We start from the raw sequence: 20,195 nt of genomic DNA, 5'->3' as shown, positions 1-20,195 counted from the left end.
GGGAACCACGGTGACTGGCCCTATAAGCACATGTATTAATCATGCACCGTCTGGTTTTAATCCACACACTGCTGATCCTGCGTCTCACTGTATTGTTATCAGGGGAAGGAGTATTTCTCCTCAATCTTATTCACCAGCCAAAAGCCTGAAAATGCAAAAAACACATTTGTGAAGTGCCTTCCCAAGGACCCTGGGCCCCGGACCTGGTGAGCTGGGGCTGCTGCCTTTTTATTGGCGTTTAAAAACCTTTTATTAACGTGTGTCAGGGCTGGGGGAGGAGAGACAGGCTCAGGTTTCAGGACCCCCCATGCAGAGAGGTTTATTGTGGGAAGGGACATTAACACTTTCTCCTCCACATCTGCCCATGGCTGGGGCATGTGGCAGAGGGTGTGCTGCAGCCACGGGCCTAGGGGATGCACACACTGAGCCCATGAAGAGCTTGCAGGGATGTGAGCAATCCACGCCTGCAGAGAGGAGAACCTCCCTGTTCTGCTCCACATTAGGGATATCTACAGCACTCTTCCAGCTTGGCCACGAGCTCCATGGGGTCACTGCAGAGCAGGATGCTCCCGAGACAACAGCATCCAGCAAGAGCTGAGGAATCCAGGACGTGCCCCAGGTTCCCAGGGCTGCACCCACGCACCATCACCAGGACTCTCTTTAACCTCAACACAACCCAAGTGGTTTCCATTACCAGCACCATGACTCCCCAGTTGCCACCTTCCCCCTTCCCGACCTTAACTCAGCCATGCTGCTGCTCCCTGCTCTTGCCTCGGGTCCAAGGCTGGGTGAGGGAGGTCCTGGCAGTGTCTCCTTGGGCTGCAGACACAGCTGACAGCTCAGGCACCAGGCTGCATAGTTTGCTGCTGACTGGTACGGTCGGTGGTGTTCCATCACACAAGCTGCAGTGGAGATGTGCCCAACACACACACCCAGGAAAACAACACCGAGTTCTGCTCGCCCCAGAGCCAGCTTTTGTTGGTTACAGCTCCAATGACAGTGCAAGAGACGATGGGAAGCTCTAAGTGTCCCACTGGCTCCAGCAGGAATTCGAACACGCGGCTTCATGGCAGCGAACGGAGTCAGAACGTTTTCACTCAAAATAAGAGCCAGGCCAAATGCTCAGAAACTTACTGAGAAACTCTGGCTGAATTCTACACTCCATCTGCTAAATGGGACGTGGAGAACAAAAAGGAGTGGGAAGCACAGTGTTTGTCCTATACAGCCTACAAAACAACCACCCTCTTACTAGAGCAAAGAACCCAACACCATTTTACGCCCAATTCCCTCCAGCTCTGCCTTTCAACAGATTCTTTTCCTCTGAAACCTTGCAAATCAATTAAGAAGCTAGAGGGTAAAAGAATGGGATAAAGATTTGGAGCATCAGTAAGCAAAGTGAGATATCCTTGTAGTAAAAGCCAACTGCCTCTTCCTAGCCATGCAATGGAAGAAAAGGGACCCAGAGTCACTCTGGCACACCAGAACCCACAAGACATTCACATTGTGCCATATAAAGAGCAGTACATTCTCATTGCCTCTCCAGCAAAGAATTTGGGATGAAAACTGGGCCAAGACTGAGAACACAACAGGAAGAAATTGGGTGCAAAAAATAACTCCTGCTAAAAAGCAATGAAAAATCAGTATGGGAAAAAAATCAGTGCCAGAGAGAGTTGCTCTGTTGCCATTGCCTGCTGGAGCCTCAGGGACACAGATCCCAAAATGCCACCATGCTTAGCAGACATCCACCCTTCCACTGCAAATAGCCCAGAGATGCATCCCATAGGCCCAGGACGGTTTGGGTTGGACTGGATCCTAAAGACCATCCAGTTCCAACCCTCTGCCATGGAACAGGGACACCTTCTACTAGAGCAGCTTGCTCCAAGCCCTGTCCAACCTGGCCTTGAACTGATGAACTATCAAGGAGTTGGACTCATCTGGTCTCTGCATGTTACATGGAGGGCAAGGAGGAGACAGTGGAATGGAGATGGCACACAAGTTTAATTTGGGTTGGGAGATTCTTGCTAGAAAGTGCCTTTTTGTATCTTGCTCACAGTCACTCCCACGTGGGTTTGTGCCTCTCAGTCCTGGCTGGCTCTGCAGTGCCTTCTGCAACTCCCCACTCCTGCAGAGTCCAGTAGTTCCTTCACTAATGCTGCAGAGGATAACATTTATGGAACAGGGTAATCACTTGACTGTATTGACGCAGCTGCCCCTCCAATCTCTTTCTAGACCATTTCCAAATCACAGAAAACAGGGTAGAATCATTCAAAGAGGTCACTTTGCCTTCTATTCCAAGGTGTTTACCTCAACCCAAGTTGTACCTGAGAGAGTCACCCAGCCTGCTTTTAAAATCTCCAAGGCTGAAGAATTCCTGCAGACTCACTAAGGAGGCTGCTCTCAAGTGCTGAACTACCCAAAGGTATGAAACCTTTCCTGAAATTTCGTCTTAATCTATTTTGCTACAATTTCTGCCTGTTCCTTCCTGTGCTTTTCAGCATGGAGCTGGAGGACACCTTGTTCTCTCTGCCTTTTCTCCGAATTTCCTTTAGGCTAAAAAAGCTCACCCAGCTCCTTCTTGGAGATCAGGCTTTTGAGCTCTCTTTTCTAACTCATTGTCTTCCCTTTCATCCTCTCAGGTGTCCTCAGCTCTCTGCACAGTGAACATGCACATCTGCTGTTTCACCTGTCTGACCATCAATAAAAACACTGGCCAGAAAGAATAAAGGGGTACAGGCACTGCTAGGTCTGGCTGTTTCCCTCTGGGATCGGTGCTGCTTTTTCAGCAGAACTGAGATAACACCATGCCTGATATTCCCAAATTCCTGGGTGGCTGGTGCTGAGCTGTGAGGGCACCAATCCCCACCTGTGGAGTTGTGCAGTTTCTTTACAAAGCACCAGAAACAAAGGGAGCTGGGACAGGGAGAACTCAGCACGGTAGCTCAGGTGTAGCTACAGGACAGACACAAAGATGAGTAAGATGAGTGCAAGTGCCTGGCAGGGCAGGTAGATGGCACTCCAAATAAACTGGAGTGTGGTTGGAGGAGGCAGAGTTCAGGGAATACCGACCCCCTCCCAAAAGTTACAGGGCACCAGAGCTGCTCAACCACCTCACCTGCCTGCTGGGGGCTCTGGTTTGTGGCTGTTGGGAAAGAATTTCTGTGTAAGGATACTTAGACTGTCCCCAACAGAACCCCCGTGGGGTCGCCACAGACAGAGGGCAAACCTTAGGGCAGCAATGGCAACTGCATGCTTCGTATTTTAACTCTGTCAAATAGAGCCTTGAAAATTCATGTTTCCACAGACATTTCCTGTACTAAGCTGCTTCCCCAAACTGAGAGGGCTCCTGGCTTTACTGGAAACCTGTGCTCCCATGCTGCAGGCAGTGCTGTGAGCACAGGTCGGGGCAGACAGAGAACTGAAACAGAAATTTGCACCTTTGGGTCCCTCTGTGAGAAAGGTCCTGAATTTCTCACCGTCATTTCAGGACAATGTCATGAAGAAGAAGTGGCACAGCGAAAGACACCTTGCCATTGTCACACGCAGGGTCTCCACAGAAACCTGCTCTGCATCCTCACTTCTCCTCCTGGAGCACCAACCCCTCAGGGAGGGGACACTGCAGCTTCCCAGATGAGCCATGTTTTGCCTCCGAGCAGGAAACTGTTGAGAGCCACTCTCATCCTGCTGTGCCTCCAAGGGCGTGCAAAACAAATGCCATTGTGCCTCCTCCATCCCCCACCAGGTTCAGACACGTTCTCCAAGTGAAGCCCCCAGATCCCTCCTGGCCAGGTGGTGGCAGAGAGCAGACCCAAAACCCCACATCAACAAGGGAACTGATTTCATTATTCTAAAAACAAACAGCCAAAGGAAAGTTCAGCCTAGAATGGGCTCCTAGAGCAAAGAAAGGAAAATAGAGAGCGGGCAGTGGGGAATGCTTCATATTCCTAAAAGCCTTTTGTACGTTAACACATGGTGTCTGCTTCTCTCTAGTCACCTATTTATCACTCTCCTCTTTAGAGAAGGAAAAAAGTCCTGGCTGCCTTCCTAAGGCAGAGTTTTGTGGCCGGGGGGAGGGGGAGGGTGCTTTAAGCATGATGCAAACCATTTGGAGTGCACCGAGAGCTCTGCCAACACAAGCTGCACTATTTAAACAAGTGAGGAAATGATCGTATATACAACATGCCAGCGAGCACACACACACCAGAGGAAGTCGAGAGGGGTTTTCATGACACAGAGCTGGATGTCAGCGGCTGAAAGGTCGATATTTTCCCTTAACACCCTTCTCAATGACTTAATCGTGTTCCGTTTGCACAGAAAACTTCCCAAGAATAAAAGTCTGGAGGAATCGAGGGGGGATGTTTGGCCTACTGCTGACCTTGTCCGAGGTCCTCTCCACGTAGCAGGGCTCCTGGGGGGCGACCAGAAGGGGAACGAAGCCCGAGAGCAGCCGATCCTCTTCCAGGCTAAGCAGGGCAAGGTCGTCATCTGGGTCCTTGTACAAGGGCACCTCCGACTGATTCACTGTGGTCAGTATGTTACAGAAGTCAGCCAGCGTCGCCCACACATCTACTGAGACCCTGGGAGAACGAGGAGAGACGTGAGCAATTCAGGGCTGGAATGCGTTGGGAGTTGCCTGCAATGCTGCAGCGAATACCAGAGAGGTGAGGCGAGGCGAGGCACGGCACCGCTGCTGCCCTGCCCCGCGGGACAGCCCCGGCACAGCTGTGTTGGCACCGACCCCGGCAGGGACCGTGACCTCACCCGCCACCACTGACCCCGGCCACCGTCCCCCGGCACGGGGACAGCTCCCGGGATGGCCTTCCCGGTGCTCTGCCCACCTCTGCCCACTCCCCCAGCCCGCACACCGCTGGCTGTCCTACATGGGACAAGGGATGCTTGTGACTCGATTTTAAAGCCTGCTAGAAGGACAGAGTGAACACTCGCATTGCTGCCGGGACTGAAGGGGATCTTGGAGGGCTCCAATCCACCCTGGTGGGCTCCAGCCCAGCCCGGAGCATCCTCTCCTTTGCCAGCTCTTATCTGCTGTGACCATGCCCTGCAGCCACGCTCTGCAGCACAGAGATTTTCACAATTAAACTCCAGCCATGGGGGGGTTAAAACCGGGTTTTGCTTCTGGCCATGGGTTTCAGCTCTCATGAGTGACCTGCAAAGCTGCCTCTGCCGTGTCTCATATTCCCAGAGTGGCAGTGATGTCCAGGGTGCAAACATGGGAGCCCTGGATCGCTTTCCATGCATTCCCATCACACATCCCCATGCTGGACACAACCCAGGGAGGGGCCAGCACCCCAGAGAGAGCCAGTGTGGAGAAAGAAGGGAAACAAGCAACAAGCATGGGGATACTACAGCTGACCAGGCTGCCTCACACTGCATTTCTCCCTCCTGTTTCTACAAACACTAAGATTGGGTTTTTTTCAGGATGTAAACTGGGATTTAAGTAGGAAATAGGGGAAACTGGGGCTGATGTGCTTCTGGTGGGCTGCTCCTCCAGCCCACACCTCTGGAGAAAAGCAGAGGGAATCCAGCATCCCCAGGGGTGCAGCAGTGACCGGTGTGGGCCGAGGCAGCCCAGGGCTGGAGGGAGGCCCCCTGCTCTTTGAACTGCTCCAGGTGGACAGAGTCTGCACTGGGTTATTTACGGGAATCAATGTACCAGGAAAGCACACTGAAATGAAACATCTTGTTTTCAAGAGCGTCCTGGGAGCCAGGCAGAATGAGGAGCCATTAATCAAAGCCCGGCACGTAATCAGCACACATGTAACGCAGAGTCGCCCACGTCCCCGAGCCAGCCCTAGCCCACGTCCTGCAGAGGAGAAGAGGTCCTTCAAAACCCTCTGGTCACAGACACCAGGAGCTGGGTTCATTCACAAAGCTCCATCACTTGGCTCAGCCAGGTCTGGCTGTCAGAAATGTTTAAATATGGAAAAAAATAAACAGTTGCAACACGTTTTTCGGAGGGATCTGTCCGAGGCTCTTTGTGATGTAATGGGAAACGCTGCGTTTGTGCTACCAGCTGGAAAATAAACAGAGCTGCGAGGGTTAAAAGGAACTGAACTTTCCACGACCCCTATCTGCAAAAGAAGAAAATAATAAGAGGAATGATCCACTGCCCCACAGCCCTGATAGTTTATCCTCCGGCCCGGGCTGCAGAGACAAGCACCGGATGTGATAGGGCTGCTCTGGGCCACCTCCAAGGCAAGCTCTGCCCATGGGAGATGCACAGGGCTTGGGAGGCTCAGCCTCCCCCAGTGCCCTGCTGGCAACTGGGCTCGGCTGCCTGAGGCCAGTCACATAGCACTGGTGGGGCCCCACGGCCACCAGGGCTCGCTGGGATGAAGGAGGTGCAGAGGCATCAGCAGGGAAAGGAATGGGAAAAGTGCCCAAAACTGCTGGGGAATGAGAGCACTGGGGTGTTGGGGACAGGCAGGGATGCAGGGGATATTTCCAGAGGGCTGGGACAGCCAGGTGCACGAGGCTGTGATGGAGGAGAGCAGATTGCAGAGAGCTCACCATTATTCCCAAAAAGCAGAGCTGCAGGAAGGGGATGATGATAGTAAGGCTGAGAGGAAGGCAGAGGGCAATGGCAGCATGCTGGGCTGGACCGGGATTCACAGCAGGGCCAGGGTGACGGCAGGGGGATCAGCACAGATCAATACAGGGAGCATCTCCCTCCACAGGGCTTGGCATCCAAAGTCAGAAAAATGCCACAGGAACAGTCACTGAGCTGGCACTGCTAATGTCCTTGCAGGCACCCAGCCCAGCAGTTCCCTTTCCTCTCCCCCCTGGAAGGACTGCCAGGCAGGGCACCCCTCACCACCCTTGAGTGTGAGAGCAGCCCCTGTCACTTCATCCTTCACCTACAGCTTGACAGTGCCATGCCACATCTCCCATTTGCCCTGGATGTGACAGATTCCCACCCTGGGCTCGCTTCAGTCAAACCTCAGACTGTGGCTGGCTCCCTGGGTAGCCAGCTCTCACTGCACTGCAACCCCAGAAGCACCCTGCAGAGCCTTCAGAAAGCCAAGAAAGATGTAGTGTTGGCATTTTTCCCTGGTTTTCTCCTGTGATGGCAGAAGCAGCACTGCAGAGATCAGTTCTGATCATTTTCTGCCATCCCCTCGGGTGCAGCTCCTCCTCTGCAGCACATCTCCCATCACCGCCACCACCACGATCATTCACCAGCTGCTCCTGCTGGCAAAGCCAGCGAGGACAAACGGCTCACACCCACACCTACAGCCCTGTGAATCTCCTGCTGGGACATGCACTTGCCCTGGAAGGTCACACAACACTTGTGAGCCCTGTCAGCCTCCCTCTCCCCACTGCCCCTGCCCAGGAGCACCTCACGGCCACCTCCAGGCATTTCTGGCTTATGTCACCCCACGGTGCGGCAGTGCCGGAGCCTCTGTGCAGAGCCCAGCCCGTTCCAGGTGCCTGGAAGCTCTGCACACTCACAGTGCCACGGCTTCAACGTCCCTCTGCGGAGGGAGGCCCCGAATTACTGACACTGAGCCCAGGCACGCAGCTCCCAGGTACAGGGACGAGGCTCCCAGAGCTTTTAACCGAGGAAGCGAGAAGGGGGTGAGCGCGAGGTCTTTCCTCGGAACGGGGGTTCATTCGCTTCCCCACAGACACATTTACATTTGCTTATTCCACTAGGACAGGAAAAAAAAATAAGAGTTAATTTCTTTTTTATTGCCTCAGGATTCCAGGTTTAATGTAGCTGTCAGTGTGAGCGCAGCCCAGCTGCAACGCCGACGGACACGGCCCGGCCAGGCAGCGGCGAGAGCCGCGCAAGTGCGCAGCGAGCTGGACCACGGCCCCGGGGCCGAGGCTGGGGAGGGCTCCTGGCAGAGATGATGCCCACAAGGGCATCACCACAAGGCAAAAGGCACGCAGCGTGAGGAGAGCAGAGGATGCCAGGGCGAGCCCGATGCTCACCGAATCCCCGCGCGTGAGCCGCCATCCTCACCGGGGGCGCGGGCTGCCTGGTGATTAATATCAAGCACAATGACCCCATGTTACAAGCCTGCGGGGGCCTGTGGAGGTGGCCATTTCCTGTGTAATACCAGCTTGTTTAAACACTAACATCCAAACTGCACAGCTGCAGCACAAACCCGGAAAGCGCGGCGCAGAAGAAGCCCTGCATTGTGTTCCCAGGCGCTGCCGCTGCCGTGCAGATGGCAAACGCCTCGGGCCGTGCGCTCCCGGGGCCAGGCAGGCACCGCTGGCTCCCGGTGCCCGCAGGATGAGGGGCTCTGCGTCCTCCTCCCGCCTTTCCTCTCTCCTGGACCACGGGAAGCTGAACTAAAAGCGGCTCCTTTGCAAGGAGTAATAAGGGTTGGCCGTGCTCTTCCCAAAATGCCTTCATCAATCTTGGTCTGGGCTCAGACAGAGCAGGATGAGGTGGTCACAGCCCTTCTGCTTCAGTGATTTTCCCCACTCTGCCCTGCACACGGTCCCCTTGGCCAGCCAGGCATCCATAAACCCATTCCTCTCCCAGGAACCCACCTTTGGAGCTGGAGGGACACTCTTTACCCAGGAGAGGTGCAGTCTCCTCCCAGCCAGCCTCTGCTTTGCCCCCTTCTCCACAGAGACTTTTGGCTTCTCCTTTGGTCGACTTTATATCCAACCTCAGCCAGGTTTACACTACTGAGACACCTCTGAACCCTGGCTTTGATGTCTCCATAGGGAAACTGGTGGCCAGCGTTACTGAGGATGGGATCTGCAAAAGGGATTTTCCATTTAGTCTCCAGCAAAATCCAGCAATGTCTTGGCATCCCTGTGCAAGACTCTGTCCATCCCTCCCAGTGGGAGCTGCCATCTCAGTGACACTTCTCTGCAAGAGCAATGTGATGAGTGCGATCTGGCACATCTCTCTGGGAAGGTAAGCTCTAGAATGTGCTCACAGCTTTTGGATTTAATTTAATACTTGGTTTAAATTAACCATTTTTAAATGTTTGCAGACAGTCTCCACAACTGAGAGGCCCTTGGCCCCGTGTGGAAGGAGCATGGATTTGCCAGGGTCAGCCCTGCAGCAGTGTCTGTCTGGCCAGTGGCTTCCCCATCAGTTCTTGTGCCTCATTTAGCAATGGATTAATTGTGGCAACAGAACTGAGCAAGGAGCATCTCTGTCCAGCCCTCTTCACCTTCTTCCCAGCCACATGTCCCAAAAGGGGATGGAGTCACTTATACAGTAGCCTCCTTGCAGATCCACCTTTTGACCCATCTGCTGCCACTATCTCTGCCTTAGGGGATCCGTCCTGCTCCCTTTTTCACAGAATCCCTACTTTTACACCCCAATCTCTGCAATTCACTCCTGGGGACACTTGGTCTGAAAGACGCTTCTCCAACTGCCTTAAACAACCACCTGCAGAGAACTCGACACAAGGTTTGCCATGAAACATGAAGACAGAAATTAATTTTAAGATACAGAAATGACAGCTGCTTGCTGCTAGAAGATCTGGCAACACCTGGCTCAGACACACAATTCCTGAAGCAGAGATGTCCAAGGTTAAGTTTAGCTCCTATTCTGGAAAGACATGAGGAAAGAGTCATGGAAAGCTCACTGAGCACCTCTTCCAAAATAGGAAGGACAACTTTCACCTCTCAAATACACACAGAGAGGTACTTAGGAAGTCCAACAACTGAAAATCTGTTCCAGGGCATCCCCTGAGCCGTGATGACCATGCAGTGTGGCCAGGAGCTGGAGGAGTGCACCGGACCAAGAAGGGTGGATTTGGGGAAAGATGGAGCTTGGGTTGAATTCAAGACTGCTGAGCCCCCAGGTGGGAAGAGAACGCCTGCCAGGAACCAGGGTTCATTCCCAAGCTCCCACCAAGAAAAAGGACCCTGAAGACACAGGCTCCTGAGCTTCTCATCCCACTCCGTGGAGCCCACTCCCGCATGGCTCGCATCCATCTGCCGGCTTTCGGCAGCGCTCACCCCTCACACCTTTCCCTCCGCCTGTGTCCAAGGGGGAAAGCAGCGAGCTGAGGAATTTGGTGTGGGGTTGGTTTTGTTTTTTTTTTTTTTATTGTAAGGACTCAAATCCAGCAGTGTGATAAATGCATCCGAGCTACAATTAGGAAGATATATAGCATCAGAACGCGAAGGTCTGGGCAGCGTGGTGAAACGCGGGCTCTCCAGAGCCCCAGCTATGTTTCCCATTATGTAACCCTGGTCATGGGCAGACAGCCAGACTCCAAATGAAAAAGAGACTCTGGCTTGGCACCGTTTCTATTTTCCTATCCTCATTCGGGGTCAGCGCAGTGTCATACAGCTGCAGAGAAAGCTCCGGGGATTAAACCTGGGAAAGACTCCAAGACCAGGACCTGGGTTCAAGTACCAGCTGAAAGCAATAAACCAACTGCCACAGCTGGGCTGAGTTTAGACGTTCTCAAAGTCCCCCAGCTCTCTCCCATATGAAGAAGGAGCGATTGCAAACATGGCAAGAGAGGCCTTGGGACACACAGCCCCAGCCCAAAGCTCCGGCCGAGTCCTGCCAAGCTGCCCTGCTGGCCACGAGCCCAGCCCAGCATTCTGGCTCTGGATGAGCTGCACTTTGATGCGAGCTCTGGGCTCTGAGTGGGCTTCCAGGTGGGTATGAGGCCTGTTTTTGCCAGAAGCTTTAGCACATTCATGGCATCTCTGCAGGGCGTTGCTGTACTTAGGGGATTTCTACATCCTTTTTCTGTGCCCATGCCATCACAAGAGGCAAGGAGAGTAGTTTAAGAGTATCCAACCAGCTTCTCTGTGGGCAATGGTGGGATGTAACAGCTTGTCCCAGTGGCAGGAGCGTGTGTGACACGGCACAGGGCCCTCACTCAGCTCTGGAACTTGGCATCTGCACTTGCTCCTCACGTGTTCTCCCTGCTCCTGAGCTCACCCTGCCCATAAACCTTGGCTTACTCCACCACGCCTGCTGCTCTGACCCATGTTTTACTTCTAAACTTCTTTGAAGCTGTTCCTATCTAAACCCCTGGACTCGGTGGCTCTACCTGGTTCCTGAAGAGCCCCAGGGCAGCCAGCAGGCTTGTGTCAATAGAGAGCTGAAACACTAACCCAGTGCTCTCCTTTTCTTTTCCTATCCCCAGGGCAAATGTTGCAAATCCCAGGTCATGCCCAAGAGCAGAGCTGGTTCCCTGCCGTTCATCACTACCTGCATCCCCATGGAAGTCCAACCACTGCTGACCCAGAGTCCTGGACCACCAACACCATCCATACAAGAGGTCTGGGCTGGAAAAGCAGTGTGGCTAAGGTAGATTCTCCATGTGAGCCAAAGAACACCAGGGTGGAGGAGCTGGGAGCCAACATGGGGCAGGGGGGACAGGATGTGCACGGTGGGACAAGAGGGGCTGCTCAGCCACCCTCCATGGAGAGGCCAAGCAAGACAGAGACACTTGTTCCTCCACCGAACACATCAAGATCTTGTGTAGAGCTCCCAGTCTATGCCCACTGCTCCCCCAGGAGCCCTGGGGTGGGCTCCAGCACCACCAGCACCTCCTCCCACCCCAATGGGCGAGCAGAGCCCACACCTGCTCTGTCACCGTGGGGGGACACGGCCCCGTGCCCCACAGGACGGGGAGCAGCTCATCCCAGGGCAGGCGCCGAGCGCCGGCTGCGTGAAGCCAATCAGAAATTCCATCTCGAGGCTGCCCGTGGCCAAGGGCTCGGCAGTTCCCTGCGCAGGCAGAGCGAGGGGAAGGGGGGATTGGTGCAGCCGGGCTCACGTGATGGATCCCAGTTTGAGTTCCTGCCCAAAGATGGGCAGCAGTTCACATGAGCAGGCAGCGGTCCCACACCGAGCAGCCGACAAACAGAAAACAGACTCCATCTCCACAAAATGAGGCCCAGAACTTCCTGTGTGAGATTTCCATTTCCTCAGCCAAATGAAAAAGAACTGGAGTAAGAGGCAATAAACCAGGAGAGCAGGACTGGACCTGACGCACGGAGCGGGGACCCATTAATGGTTAAGCCACTTTGCTGGTACTCTTAATGCGCCTTCCCATCACCCTGGGTTCTGGCTCCTTTGGATTAACAATAAGACGTGATTTCAGGCTCTGGATCCGGAGGACCAGAGGCAGATGGAAAATCCTGCGGGAAAGCAGCTACAGAGCATGCTCAGACGCTGTTTCGCATACTCCATACTTGGCCCCTTCGCTCAATTTTCTGTCCAAAAATATGCAAATTGCCTAGTCCGCATTATGGACTAATGGGCTGAAATCGGCCAGTTTAGAAAATTAACCCTTTTGTGCGTTGCAGGGTAGGGACAAGCGGTTTCTGAAGCAGAGGGGAGGTGACTTTTGGAGCTCCAGGAACAGGCTAGCCCAGCCCAGCCCAGCCCAATCAAGGTTGGCCTGACTCAGTCAAAAGAAAGGTAACAAAATGCTTGTGCTGGAAATGGAGTTCCCTCTGGTCCAGAGGAAGGCTCTGCCTTGTCCAGCTGGCTAGGCCAGCAGAACATCTAAAGGAAGGGTATCCTAACAAAACCAGATGCACATCCTAAGCAGAAAGTAAAAATCCACCTCCTAAGCCATCTTCTAACACATGGAAACATAGGGCAGCCACCAGGCACCCTCCAGCCCCACTCACACATCAATGAAAAAGTCACTGTGTCAACAAGGGTGACAAATTCCCAACATTCCCTGGGCAGTGGGCCTTGCCTGGGTGATCAGATCACAGTCAGCAGTAAAGCATGAGCAAGGAAGAAGGGTGGCAGGAGGAGCTCAGGGAGGGAGCAGAAACCAGAGGGTGCACGTACTGTTTGGGGAGTTCAAGAGCTGTTGGAGGAGGATTCCAGGTGTCCGGGTGGCCAAGCATCCAGTCCGACCAGACCTTCACACTGGGGAGCAGCTCCTTCAGGTCCTGGGGCAAGGCAGAGACCTTGATGTCGTCCTCCTCATCCTCCTGCTCCATCTCTTGTGGCTGAACTGCAAATACAAGACGTGAGAGCTGAGGCAGTTCACCACAGCCAGGCTCAGGCAGGGACTAGGAAAGTATGACACAGATCCCAACATCCCAGCTTTGGACACACAAGGGAACAGCCACAACCCACAGCAAGCACAAAGACTGATCTGTTGTCCCTACACAGACTAGCCTAGAAGCAAGCCAGGGTGTTTGTGAGCCCTTTTATTGAGGGTAGCAGGGTGCTACTGCACCAATCACAGAGATAGGATTCCCAGGTCCCAGTTTTGGGAAGTTTCCCAATTGCTGGCAGAAAGCATGGCCTCAGCTATCCCTTTCTTCCAAACCTTTTTGACTGCACACATCAGGGGCTTTCCTGCAGCTGATCTAGCTATAACCTGGGCAGAGCTTGGGATGCTGGGGGAGAATCCAAAGGCCCCAGGAGAGGGGAAGGGATGTAAAAACCAGCAGGGAATGAAGGTCTGACCCTCCCCAGGCTGCTTCGTGGGCCCCTGCACGGATCCTGCTGCTAAGGCCTTACCTGGCACACATTCCCTCAGCAGGTTGGTGCACCTCCTCACCAGGAGTGCAAACATGGAGAGCCCCAGGGCCGTGGCCTGTTCCTGGATGACGGAGCGGCAATCCTCAGAGATGCACTCTAGGAGACACAGAGGGTTTGGGTCAGATGTTCCATCCAGTTTCACCTTCACAGCCTCCCTTTCTGCATCCCACAAGAAGCAGGGATGAGCAATTCCTTAATTTACACCTGTCCCAGACGTAATTGTTCCATGTAGGGAGGAAAAAGGGGGTGAGTAGCTGCTCTGGAGTGGGAAGAGGCTGCAGCCACCCTGCCCACACCATGCCCAACCCCATGGCAAGTGCTGAGCCAGCCAGGACCACGCTGGCACTCAGGGCTCCCAGCACGGAAGCTGCTGCTCAGAGCTGATGCCTTCCCCTGAGGAGGGGGGTATGTTTAAGTGTTAAAAGGGTAATTAGCTGCATGTTTGATCTCCGTCCCTGCTGGAGTTTTAACCTCAGCAGCTGAGGAGGGGGCTCCTCCCATTAGTTTCCTAGTCACACAACAGCTTGTCAAGAGAGCTTAATTGGAACTGTTACTCAAGGAGATGCCACACGACCACAGCTCTTCCAAACAGAGCCGGCTCAGAGTGAGAGCAAATCCCCCCGGCACATCTACACCCAGCCAGAAACCACTTCTGAGGCTGCTGAGAGCAGCGGGGAGCTGGCTCGAGGAACTGCCTGGAGCCAGGCGTGGGTTAGGCTGGGGAGGCCAGGAGTGCTGTGGGACATGCCAGCCTGCCCCAGAGCTCCCAGAAGGGCTTTAAGCCTTAAGGGCAGCCTCTGCCCTCCCAGCTCCTTCTACTCCCCATTCACATCCTCCCAGGACGTGGGGGAGTGGCTGGCTGGGGAGAACCCATACATTTATTGGGTTCCTACCCATCAGTAGTGTTTGCTCTGTGCAGGATGCTTCCCGCTGGCTTACTGCAGGATCAGAGCTTCCACCCTGAGAACAGCTGCTCCAAGCCAGGCAGAGGATTTTTACAAACTCACAGGTACAGCTCTGAATGAGTGAGTGAAGCCCCAGGGCTGGGATAGAAAGGGAGAGCTCCCAGAGCCCCCCAGCTCCCAGGCACCTCTGCTGGAGACATCAGCACCAGCTGCATGTCAGCACGGAGGTGTTGGGAGCTGAACTGCCCAGATGTGGCAGAGCAGGGATTTTCAGCAAACAGCAAGAGGATTAGAGCAACACACTGAGACCACATTTAAGCCGGGGCTAGCAAAACACCTGAGGGTGCACAGAATAAACAGTGGGGTTTTAAGGACAGATCATTTCAGAGGAGTGGGAGGTTAAAAACATCAAAAAAAGACAAGAACGCACCAAGAAAATATAGGAAAAACAAAGAGGAACACCTGAAGGTTGGATTAACTGTTCTTATAGCTGTCAATGAGTTCAGCACCCAGTGTGGAGGGTAACCCAGGGTGGCACCAAAGGCACCTGGTAGCTGAATGAGGGTGCTCTGCTCGCAGAGCCAGGGCTGAGCCAATGCCGCAGAGCAATGGTAGGAAGTGCTGTACTGCAGGGGCTGTCAGCTTTTGGAGGAAACATAAAACTAAAGATGTGACCACTCTGGGACAGTAAATCTCTTTCATGAAGCCTTTCCCACAATTAAGAGTGTTAGTCCCAGAGCTCTGGCCACAGTCCAGTCGAAGAAATTACAGTTGTCTTCCCCGCGCTCTCTCCTCCTGCACTCGGGTGAGATGCTGCACTGTCTTCACTTCTTGTCTTAAATGGACACACAACAAGATCACGGTGGTCCAGCTGCCACACCTGAGTCTGGCAAGTCCCCTGGGTGGTGAAAATCTGGGCATTTCAGCATGGACACCCACACTTTGGATGGGCAGCCCCTGAGAATCCAGGCACTGCACTCAAGCAGACTCACAGTGACCCCCAAACTGAACTGGTGCAAAAGCTGCATCCTGACCCCCTCCAAAACAGGCAGAGCTTTAAGGTGTTTGTGATGGTGAAGGTGATGAGCATCCCATATTTCAGGGTGCATTTCAGAGACTGGCTCCAAAAGCTGGAGCAGTGCTCTGTGGTGGCTGTGGCCAGGCTTGGTTCCAGCCCTTCCCACTGCCACCAGCAGCTCTTGCTGCAGGCTACAAGTTCCCCACACAACATTTAGCAACCAAAATACAGTGAAACGTTTCCTGCACTTGAGCTGTGGCAGGTACAGCTGTCCATCAAACATCTTGTGCTGCTACAAACAAACTGTGTGCCCACCAGCTCCTAAAGCCACGGTGCCCTGATGTACCCCGACAATACTCAGCCCTGGCACAGCCTGCAAAGCTGCCCACTGTGCAGGTAAGAGCAGTAGGACACCCACACGTAAGGGCTGTTGTCACACAGCTCCAGCTCAGCTGCCATGGCTGTTGTCAGCTCATCATTAAACTCATAAAATGCGCAAGACTCCTCCAGTCCCGAAAGTTCATTCACCGGATGAGCTCATCAGCCTCATTCCCAGGAGGCTCCTCCAGCAGAGAAAGACAAACATCCAGGTGGGTGCTTGTTCAAGACCCCTGCACATGCACCAGCAAAGGCTCTTAAGAGCTTAATTGTAGGACAAAAGAGGAAAGCACCATAAATCAGTAGAAACTTTCTCTCTGTGCCTTTTCACCACTTTCCTCGGGAGGCTGGAGCATTGGCTTGCCCCGAGCTGGGAGCTGGGAGCCAGTGGCCAGGGCTAACACAGGCTGTGGGGACAAACCCCAGGCTACTCCTGGAGACAGGGGTACAGACAAAGGTGAGGGTACAATCAAAGGGTGTTTAAACAGAAACCTGTAAAAGGTTTTGAGTGACGGGCAATAAGGAAACCAACTCTCTGTACCCACTCAGTGTTTGAGCCGACCCTGGCACTAAGAGAAAAACACTTTGTAGAAAATATGCTGAAATGAAGGTTGGAGCAACAAATCTGCTCTGGGGCATCATTACTTCTGAGCTGAGCAATGGTCTGTGCTGCTGGTAACGCACAGTAAGACATAAACTTACTGAAAAAAAGATGTTTTTGGAGGATGGAGTGACACTTAGGTCATTTCTGTCCCTGCAGTTGCACAGCACAAGTAAAAATGGAGATACCAGCTGTCCGAGACCAACAAGAGCAGGCAGAGAAATCCTGACTGTCCAAGTCAGGGCAAATTCTGTAATTCCCAGTTCTGTTTCCCCAGATCCACAGTGGGTGCAGGAGAAGCAGAATGAGTGTCAGGTCCACAGGCAACCCCACAGGCTGTCACCAAAAGCTCAGTGACAGAGATTTCAAGTGGCATCAGTGGAACCCCAACAGCTAAAGCTGCCACAAATCCACTCCACTTCCTCCCTTGAAACCCCAAATGGGGCTGTAATCAGATAACCCTCCCAATTCACACCCAGGCACGCTGCACAGCTGGGGCACACTGTGGAGGTGTCAGGCAACTGTGGAAAGAAATCACACACAAAGGAAGGGGCCACGAGGTTACAAGCTCTGAGGTAGCTGGAGCTGTGGCTCCTCTGTGCCACCAGCAGCCACAGCAGTGACACTCCACAGGAAATCATCCAACACCACCAACCACAACACATTCCCCCTCCACCTTTCTCCTCTTGTAACCTGGCAGACATCTCTGTTAATGCCAGCCCTGGATAAACAGCTCCTGTCACGTCACCTCTCAGCTCTCACCCTCACAGCCACCCTGTGAACAGCATCACACAGCTCAGTGGGCTCACAAATGTCACCTCTCAGCTGTGCCACTGCCTTCAAAGGTGCTGCGTGGGCACAGAGGCAGGAGGGCAAAGTTGGCACTGTTGCCTCAGTAGCTGCTTGTTAAACCACAACCTAAGGTCAGGGCTCCTGCACTTGCAGCCAAGACTGACTCAGGGTAAATTCACACCCTCGTCTGTGCTGCTGTACCAACACACAGCCCCTGGAGCCATGCTGCAGCCATGGCAGGGAGCTGAGCTGGCCTGAAAAGCCTCCTGTGGGGAGCTTCCTTAGGCTGGAGCTGTTTCTTGACCACTTGTAGCCCCACATCAACATCAGTAAAACTCCAGTTCGTGGAACACTGCATAGGGCTAGAAAGGAGCAGGCAGAGCATTTTAAAGCAGAGTGTCACCAAACACTTTGAAATGGCTGATTTGTACTACCCCACACTTCACAGGATGAATTTGCCTCAAAGATCTGTCTTTCTGCAGGCCCCTGTGAAGGTCAGGGCTCTGGAGGCCAGACTGGCAGCAGGACATGAGCTGTGACAGTTCTGAGCACCCTGCCTGACACTTGCCACTTGTCAGCCCCTTTTTCTTCAGACTTTGCTGAAGTTTCCATGCTAGGTGCCTGTCTCAGCCTGAATTCTCCCAGAAATCTTCAACTAAAACAGCTCGGCCACTTGTGAGAATGAGGCTAGGAAACAAGATAGTGGCTTACCCCTGTTTGTAAAAAAAAACCATTTACAACCTTTTCCTTGAGCTAATCTAGCAACTGCAAATCCTGGAACAAAGATCTGAGATTTTGCTGCAGAATAACCTTTTTAACAGAGAGTTTTCCTGTCCTACTAGAAATCTGTCCACACTTGGCCAAGCTATGAACATCTGAAAGACAGCAGTTTTTCCATACTCAATGGGAATTCGTTTCAACAGTTAAAACCTGCTAAGATTTCACCTCCCTGAGCAAGCTCCATCTTCCTACCTCCCTTCACCTGTTTTACAGGCAGCAGAGCAACTGCCCTGCTCCCATCCAGCAGGTGGGGACTTTTGTAAAAATGTCCTTGTACAAATGACTGCTGCTTGCTGTGAGCTGGAGATTGGACCCAGCCTCCTCCAACTGGTGCCCAGGCAATCTGCTGTGAAGCAGAGCCCAAAGGCGAGAGAAGGAGAGGGATGGGATGGAAAAAAATGGGAGCTGATGAGCATCAGACTGCAGGAACAGAGCAAAAGCAACTGGGAACCAGCGATGGGCGGCTTTTCTGAAGATCAAGAAGAGGAGTCCTCCTGTTTCTTTGCGTGTAGGAAAGAGGGTTTTTTTTTCCAGCTGAGGTCTGGGCTGCACAGAGAGCGCTGTTTTCCTAGCAGGAGGCAGTTTCCTGCAGGGATTGCATGGAGCTGGGTGGATCAGAAGCTGCAGCGCCCTCTGCAAGCTCCTACCTGGGTTCTCCCAGGATCTGTGGGCTCTGCTCCCACCCAGCCTGCAGCAGAGCCCGACCCAGGACTTCTGCAGCCATAAATCTACCTGTTCCACAGGGGAGAGGCTGAGAGGCAGAGAGAAAAGGGACTTTTGTACCGGGGAGAAACTTGTGTTTCTCTGAGAAAGTTATATTCATGGAAAACATAAACCAACTGTCGTCAAAGTCGTCTGAGCTCAGGAAATGGAGCGGCCGGGAGAAGGCTGCCATGTGGCCGGATGTTATGTATTTCTAATTAGTGCTATACATCTTTCAGCAGCGAGTGTCCTTTTGCTGGGAAACACAACGCGCTGCCCTTGTTATTGTAACTGTCAGAGAGTGCTTAAACAGATAATCTCCAGGAAAAGTGATAAACACATCCCCTCTCCCACTAGGGTGTGCAAAACAGCGGTGCCAAACCTTTATTAGGGCAACACAACCAACCACAGGAAATGGGAATGGGAAAAGAGCAAGGGGCAGCCGCCTACGAGGAGAGGGATTTGCTGGAGGAAGCTTCTCGTGGCTGCTCGAGTGCCATGTGCTGAAGGAAATCCTGCAAGGGACAATCGGGGCACAGCGAGCACAGGACACGTGGGCTGCTCGCAGGGACGGGGCAGGGGCAGGGAGGGAGGGCCCCCAGCTGTTCTGCTCTGAGTGTGCCCCCAGTTTGGGTGGAAGGGAGCCACAGAAACCCCTGAGCTTACAAGCAAGCAGTGGATGCTCCTCCGTCCATCCATCCCAGCTAACAAAACACAAGGAATGCTGAACCTTCCACAATTAAAACAATCCCAGCCAACAAATCTCAAGGGAGACCAGATTCCTTTGATTGAGGCAACCAGACTGCTCCAGCCAAGGGTCAGGAGGGCTCCAGTGGGACAGTCTCCATGCTGGCCTCTCCGTCCTCACCTGAGCTGTGGCTCCAGGAAGCCCAGAGCAGTGCTGGCAGCAGGTGATCCCGGTGCTGGCAGAGCAGCAAGGATGTGCTTTGCTCCCAGGCAACAACAGCTGAAGCCACCTTTCCTGGTGACAGGGTGAAGGACTGTATGGGAAGGCACTCAAAAGAACGAACAGTTCTATGGACACAATCCCAGGGATGACATAACGGGCTGGCCAGGGGACACAGGAGCTGCAGGAGCTCAGTGAGCACAGGGCTGGGGGCGAAGGCACCCGGCTGATGTGTCAGCACATCAACTCGGGAGGCACAGACAACTGATTCACCAGCTGGCTGCTGCCCTGAGGGGAAGAGACCCGGGCTGGTCACCTCGGAGCTGACACCACCTGAAGGCAATTCCTTTGCTCCCTCCCTGCTCAGACACAGCTTTCCCCGTGAGTCACTCCCCACCAGACACAGCCCTGGCACGGCTACAGGGCAGCCCCCCGGGCTGGGGCTGTCTGCAGGAAATGGGTGAGGAGAGCCCTGCTGCCGGCCCGGGCTGGTGGAGACCGCACACAACCACGGGAATACAAAGAAGCAGAAATGGGGGGGACGCTCACAGCTGTGGGGCATTTCCCCGACAGCCCCTCGCAGGGGGATGACCTGTGAGTCACTAGCACTCCCAGCTCTGGGAACTGGCGAG

General features: G+C 53.6%; 1 protein-coding gene across 2 annotated transcripts in view; it reads right to left on the bottom strand.

Moving 5' to 3' along the window:
- The window catches only part of SMG6 (SMG6 nonsense mediated mRNA decay factor), a 105,211-nt gene that overhangs the window by 40,837 nt on the left and 44,179 nt on the right, over positions 1 to 20,195 (bottom strand). For both annotated transcript variants that reach the window (XM_014876482.2, XM_088177124.1), the window contains exons 11-13: positions 13,460 to 13,576; positions 12,776 to 12,944; positions 4,373 to 4,574 (exon numbers count right to left, since the gene is read on the bottom strand). In XM_014876482.2, coding sequence (XP_014731968.1) covers positions 4,373 to 4,574; positions 12,776 to 12,944; positions 13,460 to 13,576 — 488 coding nt within the window. The remainder of the gene's footprint in view (positions 1 to 4,372; positions 4,575 to 12,775; positions 12,945 to 13,459; positions 13,577 to 20,195) is intronic.

The sequence above is a fragment of the Sturnus vulgaris genome, chromosome 21, assembly GCF_052056855.1.
Source record: "Sturnus vulgaris isolate bStuVul1 chromosome 21, bStuVul1.hap1, whole genome shotgun sequence".
In the NCBI taxonomy this organism is placed as follows: Eukaryota; Metazoa; Chordata; class Aves; order Passeriformes; family Sturnidae; genus Sturnus; species Sturnus vulgaris.
Note: the sequence above shows the minus strand (reverse complement) of the source record. Positions and strands in the feature narration are given on the sequence as shown.